This window comes from Lipotes vexillifer, unplaced genomic scaffold, assembly GCF_000442215.2.
Source record: "Lipotes vexillifer unplaced genomic scaffold, Lipotes_vexillifer_v1.1 scaffold1003, whole genome shotgun sequence".
NCBI classification, from domain to species: domain Eukaryota; kingdom Metazoa; phylum Chordata; class Mammalia; order Artiodactyla; family Lipotidae; genus Lipotes; species Lipotes vexillifer.
In genome coordinates, this window is record NW_006798890.1 from 1,195,871 (window position 1) to 1,204,495 (window position 8,625).

The following is an 8,625-nucleotide window of genomic DNA, read 5'->3' on the forward strand; positions in this document are numbered from 1 at the left end:
CCCGCGTCCCCTGCATCGGCAGGCGGACCCCCAACCACTGCGCCACCAGGGAAGCACGGCTTTGTTTTTAATCAAAGACAACACAATATCGAATAGTAGTGAGTTGTTAAATATGGTATATCCACGTCATGGCATTTTGTTGTGACACCTTGGCCAAGTTGCTTAATTTCCCTGTGCCTTTTTTCCTTAATAGCTTTCTTGACATATACTTGACATACAATAAACTGCACGTAAAATGTACAATTGATAATAAATTTTGACATATGTATGCACCTGTGAAACCATTACCACAGTCAAGACAATGAACCATCACCCCCAAAGTTTCTTCATGCCACTTTGTAATCCCTTCCTCAGGTTCCTTCCTGCCTCTTTTCCCCACATCCCTAAGCAAATAATGACCTGCTTTTCATCACTATAGATTGGTTTGTATTTAGAGTTTTATATAAATAGAATCATGCATTATGTACTCTCTTTTATTTTGTCTGGCTTCTTTCACTCAGCGTAATTATTCTGAGATTCATCCATGTTGAAGCATGTATCAGAAGTACATTCTGTTTTTATATATATTTTATATATATATATATTTATATATATATATATATCATGGTTTGTTTATTCTTTCACTTATTGATGGATATTTGGGTTGTTTCCAGTTTGGGACTGTTACAAGTAAAGTGGCAAGGAGCATTTGTATATAGTCATTGGGTGGACATATGCTCTTCTTTCTTTTGGGTGAATACCCGGCAGTGGAATAGCTGGGTCATATGGTAGGTGTATGGTTAACTTTTTAAGAAACTGCCAAATTATTTTCCGAGGTAGCTGTAGCATTTACATTCCCGCAAGTATTCCAGTTGTTCCATATCATTGTAAACTTGGTATGGTTAGTCTTAATTTTAGCCATTCAGTTGGTGTATAGTAGGTATCTCAGTGTGGTTTTAACTTGCATTTTCCTAATGACTAATGAATGATATTGGGCATCTTTTCATGTGCATATTTGCCCTTTGTATATCTTTGGTGAAGTGCTTGTTCAAGTCTTTTGCTAAAAATTTTTAATTGGGTTGTTTGTTTTCTTACTAGAAACAAGACCTTCATCATATATACAATTTGTAAATATTTTCTCCCAGGCTTTGGCTTGTCTTTTGAAAACCAGAAATTTTTAATTTTGATGAAGTCGGATTTAGTCATTTCTTTTATAGCTTGTGCTTTTGACATTTTATTTAAGAAATCTTGCCCTACTCCATGTCACAAAGGTTTTCTCTTCTGTTTTCTTCCAGCAGTATTATATTTTTTAGGGTTTACATTTAGAACTATGATCCATTTTGAGTTAATTTTTGCATATGATGTGAGATATGGGTCCAAAAAAATTTTTTTGCACGTGGATTTCCAAAGAAATTGTTTTGTTGAAAAGACAATCCTTTCTCCACTAAATTGCCTTTGCACCTTTGTTGAAATCAGTTGTCCATATACACAGGTCTGTTTCTGGACTCTGCTGTTCTATTGATCTATTCGCCCATCTGTATGCCAAGAACACACTGTCTTGATTACTGTAGCTTTATAATAATAAGTCCAAAAGAATGAGTTGGGAAGTATTCGTTCCTTTTCACTTTTCTGAAGGAGTTTGTATAGAATTTGTATTATTTCTTTAATAATTAGTGGAATTAACCAGTGAAGCCATCTGGGCCTGGAATTCTGTTTGTGAACAAGTTTTTAACTACAAGTTAATTTTTTTTAATAGATATAGGGCTCCTCAATTTATTTGTTTCTTCTCAGTGAGCTTTGGCAGTTTGTGTCTCTAAAGGTATTTGTCCATTTCACTAAGTTGTATAATTGATTGACATGAAGTCATTCATAACATTCCCTTACTGTCCTGTGAACATCTGTAGAATCTGTAGTGATGTCATGTCTTTCATTCCTGATACTGGTCATTTTGTGTCTGCTTTCTTTTCTTCCTGAGCACTCTGGCTAGGGGTTAATCAGTTTTACTGATCTCAGAGAACTAGCTTTTGGTTTCATTGATTGTTCTCTCTTTTTGTGTGTTTGTTTTCCGTTTCATTGACTTCTACTTTGATTTTTGTTAATTTCTTTCTTTTGCTGACTTTGGGTTTAATTTTACTCTTCTTTGTCTAGTTTTTTAAGGTGACAGCTGAGGCCATTGACTTAGACCTTTCTTTTTTTTTTTATATAGATGTTTAGTGCTATAAATTTCCACCTAAGCACGGTTTTAGAGCCATTCGCAAATCTGATATCTTACCTTTTCATTTTCATTCAGTTCAGACTACTTTCTGGTTTCCTTTTTAATACCTGCTTTGACCCAGAGGTTTTTTAGAAGTATGTTATTTAGTTTCCAAATATTTGGGATTTTCCAGAGATCTTTCTGTTACTGATTTCTAATTTAATTTAGTTGTTGTCAGAAAACATACTTTATATGATTAGAATGCTTTTCAACTTATTGAGACGTACTTTATGGCCCAGAATATGGTCTACTTCCTAAGTGTTCCTTGTGCCTTTAAAAAAAAAATGCGTATTCTGCTGTTTTGGGGTGACGTGTACTGTAAGTGTCAGTTAGGTCAAATTGGTTGATAGTGTTGTTCAAGTCTTCTATATCCTTATGAATTTTCTCTTTACTTATTCCATCAATTCTTGAAAGGGAGATATTGAAATCTGCCTGTGATTGTAGGTTTGTTTATATCTCTTGCACTTCTTTCAGTTTTTGCTTCATGTAATTTGAAGCTCTGTTATTAGGTATATAAATGTTGGGGATTTTTATGTCCTGTTGATTAATTGATCTTTTTTAAAAATAAATTTATTTATTTTTGGCTGCATTGGGTCTTCATTGCTGCACGTGGGTTTTCTCTAGTTGCGGTGAGCAGGGGCTACTCTTTGTTGCGGTGCGTGGGCTTCTCACTGTGGTGGCTTCTCGTTGCGGAGCACAGGCTCTAGGCATGCGGGCTTCAGTAGTTGCGGCATGCAAGCTCTAGAGCGCAGGCTCAGTAGTTGTGGCACACAGGCTCAGTTGCTCCGCAGCATGTGGGATCTTCCCGGACCAGGGCTCGAACCCATGTCCCCTGCATTGGCAGGCGGATTCTTAACCACTGTGCCACCAGGGAAGCCCAATTGATCTCTTTATCATTGTGAAATGACCTTTTTTAAAAATTTATTTTATTGAAGATTTACAATGTTGCGTTAATTTCTGCTGTACAGCAAAGTAATTCAGTTATACATATATATATTCTTTTTCATATTCTTTTCCATTATGGTTTATCACAGGATATTGACTATCGTTCCCTGTGCTATACAGTAGGACTTGTTGTTTATCCATCCTATGTATAATAGTTTGCATCTGCTAATCCCAAACTCCCAGTCTTTCCCTCCCCCACCCCACCTCCCCCTTGGCAACCACAAGTCTGTTCTTTACGTTTGTGAATCTGTTTGTTTCGTAGACATGTTCATTTGTGTCGTAGTTTAGATTCCACATATAAGTGATATCATATGGTATTTGTTTTTCTCTCTCTGACTTACTTCACTTAGTATGATAATCTCTAGGTCCATCCATGTTGCTGCAAATGGCATTATTTCAATCTTTTTTATGGTTGAGTAATATTCCAATGTATATATATATACCACATCTTCTTTATCCATTCATCGTCAGTGGACACTTAGGTTGTTTCTATGTCTTGACTATTGTAAATAGTGCTGCTATGAACATAGGGGTGCATGTATCTGTGACATGACCTTTTCTATTACTAGTTATATTCTTTGCCCAGAAATCTACTTTGTCTGGTATTAATGAAGCCACTCCAGCATTTTTTGACTAAGTGGTGACATGGTGTATCTTTTTCCATCATTTTCCTTTTAATCTATTTGTATCTTTATAGTTAAAGTGTTTCTTGTAGGCAGCATATAATTAGGTCTTGCTTTTTTATCCAATCTGACAATTTCTGCCTTTTAATTCAGATTTAAGACCATTTACATTTAATGTTATTATTGACACGGTTTGGTTTACATTTGTTGCCTTGCTGTTTGTTTTCTATTTGTCTCATTTGTTCTTTGTTCCTTTTTTCTTTTTTTCTGTCTGCTTTTGGATGACTGAATAATTTTTATGATTCTGTCTTAGCTCTTTTGTTGACTTACTAGCTATAAGCCTTTGTTTTGTTATTTTAGCAGTTGTTTTAGGATTTATGGTATACACTTTCCTTGTCACACTCTACCTTCAAGTGATGGTATCCCATTTCATGTACAGTATAAGAATCTTAGAATAATATGCTTCCATTTCTCTTCTTTCCAGCTTTGTGCTGTTGCTGTCATCCTTTTACTTTTATATATGTTATAAACCCCCCCCCAACTATTAATAGTTGTCTTTTAAAGAAATTTAAATAAGAAAAATCTTATATACTTACCCATATAGTTACTATTTCTTCATTCCATGTTGTAGATTTGTATTTCCATCTGTTTCATTTTCCTTCTGTCTGAAGAACCTCCTTTGACATTTCTTATATGGTGATTTTGCTGGTGATGAATCTTTCAGCTGTTGTATGTCTGAAATAATTTATTTTGTCTTCATTTCTTTTCCAACTTGTGTTGTGGTAAGATACACATAACAATTACCATCTTAACCACTTTTAAGTGTGCAGTTCAGTGGTATTAAATATATGCACCTTGTCATTCAGCCATCACCACCAACCATCCCCATGACTCTTTTCTTCTTATAAAACTGAAACTCTATATCCATTAAACAATAACTCCCCATTCTTCCCTCCCCCCAGACCCTGGCAACCATATTCTACTATCTGTTTCTATGATTTTAACCACTCTAAGTAACTCATGTAAATGGAATCATGCAGTATTTGTCTTTTTATGACTGGCTTACTTGACTTAGCATAATGTCTTCAAGGTTCATCCATGTTGTAGCATATTGCAGAATTTTCTTCCTTTTTAAGGCTGAATAAGATTCCATTGTATGTACATACCACATTTTGCTTATCCACTCATTTATCCATGGACACTTGGGCTGCTTCTGTGTTTTAGCTATTGTGAATAATGCTGCTATGAACATGGGTGTACACATAGCATTTCAAGACTCTGCTTTCAATTATTTTGGGTATATACCCAGAAGTGGAATTGCTGGATCACATGGTAGTTTTAATTTTTTGAGGAACAGCCATACTGTTTTGCATAGTGGCTGCACCATTTTAACATCCCCACCAACAGTGCACAAGGGTTTTAATTTTTCCAAATCCTCACCAACACTTGTTATTTTCTGGTTTTGTTTTGTTTTTAATAATAGCCATCCTAATGGGTATGAGGTTGCCTTCATTTTTGAAAGATATTTTCAGTGCGCATGGAACTCCAGGTTGACAGTTTTTTCCTTCGGTACTTTAAAGATGCTCCAGTATCTTTTTTTTTTTTTTTTAATAAATTTATTTATTTATTTAATTTTTGGCTGCATTGAGTCTTAGTTGCTGCGTGCGAGCTTTCTCTAGTTGCGAGCAGGGGCTACTCTTTGTTGCAGTACGAGGGCTTCTCATTGTGGTGGCTTCTCTTGTTGCAGAGCACGGGCTCTAGGTGCGTGGGCTTCAGTAGTTGTGGTACACAGGCTCAGGAGTTGTGGCTTCTGGGCTCTAGAGCTCAGGCTCAGTAGTTGTGGTGCACGGGCTTAGTTGCTCTGTGGCATGCGGGATCTTCCCGGACCAGGGTGTGAACCCATGTCCCCTGTGTTGCCAGGCAGATTCTCAACCACTGCGCCACCAGGGAAGCCCTCCAGTGTCTTCTTGCTTGCATTATTTCTACCAAGAAATCTCTCATCCTTATCTTTGTTCCTCTGTATGTAACTTATCTTTTTCCTCTGGCTGCTTTTAAGGTTTTATCTTTAAAACTAATTTTGAGCAATTATTACAGTGTGCTGTGGTATAGTTTTCTTCATAATTCTTGTGCTCGGGAGTCATATAATTTTTCATCAAATTTGAAATTTTGGAGGTCATTATTTCTTCGAATATTTTTCTTTCCCTTCCTCTCTCTCCTTTGAGGACCTGCTATTGCACATATGTTGGGCCACTTGAAGTAGTTCCACAGCTCAGCTCACTGATATGCTGTCCATTAAAGGCTTTTTTCCTCTGTGTGTTTCATCCTGGATAGTTTCTGTTGCTGTGTATTTAAATTCATCACTCTTCTTCTGCAGTGTCTAATTTGCTGTCAGTTCCAACCAGTGTATTTTTCATATCGAACATTGTGGTTTTCATTTCTAGAAGTTTGATTTGGATCCTTTTACTGCCTTTTAAATGTCTGTACTTTCTGCACATAGGGAATACAGTATCAATAATTATTTTAATGTCCTTGTTTGCTGATTGTAATATCTGTGTCAGTTCTGGGTCTGTTTTATCAAAACACATTGATGGATTATTCTCCTCGTTATGGGTTGAATCTTCCTGCCTCTTTGCATGCCTGGTGAACTTTGACTGGATTCTAGGCATCATGAATTTTACCTTGTGTGGGGTGCTGGATATTTTTGTACCCCTGTAAACCTTAGTGAGCTTCGTTCTAAGACAGAGCCGAGTTACTGAGAAACAGTTTGATCCTGTTTGGTGTTGATTTTTCAGGTGGGGCTGGAGCAGCATGTAACCTAGGGGCAATTATTCCCCGCTGCTCAGGCAAGAATATTCTGAGTACTCTACCCAGTGCCCTGGGAGTCATGAAGTTTTCCAGTCTGGCTTGTGAGAACAGATACTATTTCCTGCCCTGTGTGAGCCCCTGGCACTGTTACCTGCCAGGCTCTTCCCCTGGCCTCAGCCTCTGGTAATTTCGTCCTGTGTATGCACCAGTCAGTACTCAGTTGAATACTCGACGGGCACTCTTTGCAGTGCTTCAGAGTTTTCTCTCTGCAGTTCTCTCCTCTCCAGTACTCTGTCCTGCAGACTCTATTCACCTTGGTCTTCTAGGCCCCTCGACTCAGAGTCCACTGGGCTCTCCCTTCCTGCACCGCCTAACTCCAGGCAGTTAGCTGGGGCATTCATAGAGCTCACCCTGTTTGTTTCCTGTCAGCAATCATTAACTTGGCTGCCTGATGTTTACTGTGTTGAAAACTCCTGTTTCATATATTTTGTCCTTTTTTCCTCCAGGCAGCAGGTTATACTGGTTCTTTTCGCTCCATCTTGACTGAAAGCAGAAGTCCTCCTGATGGCGTATTCGTGTGTCCATTAAAAATCATGGTTTTTTTTTAAGCATAAACGTTGTTTTTTTATTATTATTATGTGTAACATAGGCAAAATTATTTAAGTCAATAAACTTTTAAGGATTTCCTTCTACTGCCGGTCACCTCAGTTCCTCCAATGTTTGGGTCATAATCTTCAAGATAGCCCTTTCAAAAAGAATTTTTGCTCAATACACAGTTGTCTTGTCAGTCAGTCCACAATTCTTTTAGTTGGGCTTCTTTGATCTACAGTGGAATATGGACACACTACAAAATTCCCCACCTGTATTCTTTGGGATCCAATTTCCCCAAGCAGTTTACTTTAGGACCGTGTTTAGGGTCAGAGGGGATGAATCTTCCTGGTTCTGAATTTTACACACCCTAGAAAAAGAGAAGCATTAGTTCCTATTGAAGATTATGTCAAATTGAACAGTATGAGAAACTATAGGAATACTGTATCAGTAGAAATACCAGGTCTAACATGCACAAAGCCAAGAAAACCAATAATGCCAGATACTGAATTAATATTGCCCTGTCCTTTGAACAAAAATCATGTTTTCCAGGAGCATTTAATGACAAGGGATCATGTCACAGTATAACACTAGATTTTTTTTTTAAAGTCTGTGTTATGTGTGTTTGCATTTGTGTGTGTGTGTGTGTTGTATTAAAACATAAAAATAGTAATATAGATATGCATGGGAAAAGACTAAAAGGAGATATACTCCAGTATTAACATTGATAACTTGGAAGAACTAGGATTAATGATTTTTGTCTTCTTTGTATATGCTGTTTCTTCCAAATAAATGAGTATTTCTTCTTCTAGAAGAAAAATAAACTAAATATTAAATATAAAGGTATTTGAAAGAACAAGATTAAACACTATCTAACCCAGCACCAGAAACCCCATTCACTGTAACTAAAGGTGGTGGAATGCTCTGGAAAGAGGCTGTAAAGCCCACATAGGAATCCCCATGTTGATTGTTTGGGAAGGTCTGGGATAACACCTTCTGTAGACAGAAGCCCCCATTAGGCCTGGCAGCCTCCTTGTGACCCAGGGTCTCTCTTCTGTGTCAGCAGATTGTCCGCGTGGAGCCCTTGGTGACCATGGGTCAGGTGACTGCCCTGCTGACCTCCATTGGCTGGACTCTGCCTGTGTTGCCCGAGTTGGATGACCTCACAGTGGGTGAGAACTCAGACAGACCTAGCATCAGAGCTGAGGAACCTCGGCCCACCTTCCATCAGGTCCAGGAGTCACCACTGTCCCGTATGTGACGGATGTCACCCTGTCTGCTCGTCCAGCACCAAAGACAGGGCACTCACTGCCTGTCAGTCCATGTCTGAACAGCTTATGTTATCAGAATGCACTTTTTTTTTTCCTGTACGTGGGCCTCTCACTGTTGTGGCCTCTCCCGTTGCGGAGCACAGGCTCCGGAAGCGCAGGC

General features: G+C 38.1%; 1 protein-coding gene across 1 annotated transcript in view; it reads left to right on the forward strand.

Annotated features, from left to right (window-relative positions):
• DHCR24 (24-dehydrocholesterol reductase) overlaps positions 1-8,625 on the forward strand; it is a 34,279-nt gene that overhangs the window by 5,858 nt on the left and 19,796 nt on the right. The window contains exon 3 of the mRNA XM_007471137.1: positions 8,261-8,366. Within this exon, the coding sequence (XP_007471199.1) occupies positions 8,261-8,366 (106 nt within the window). The remainder of the gene's footprint in view (positions 1-8,260; positions 8,367-8,625) is intronic.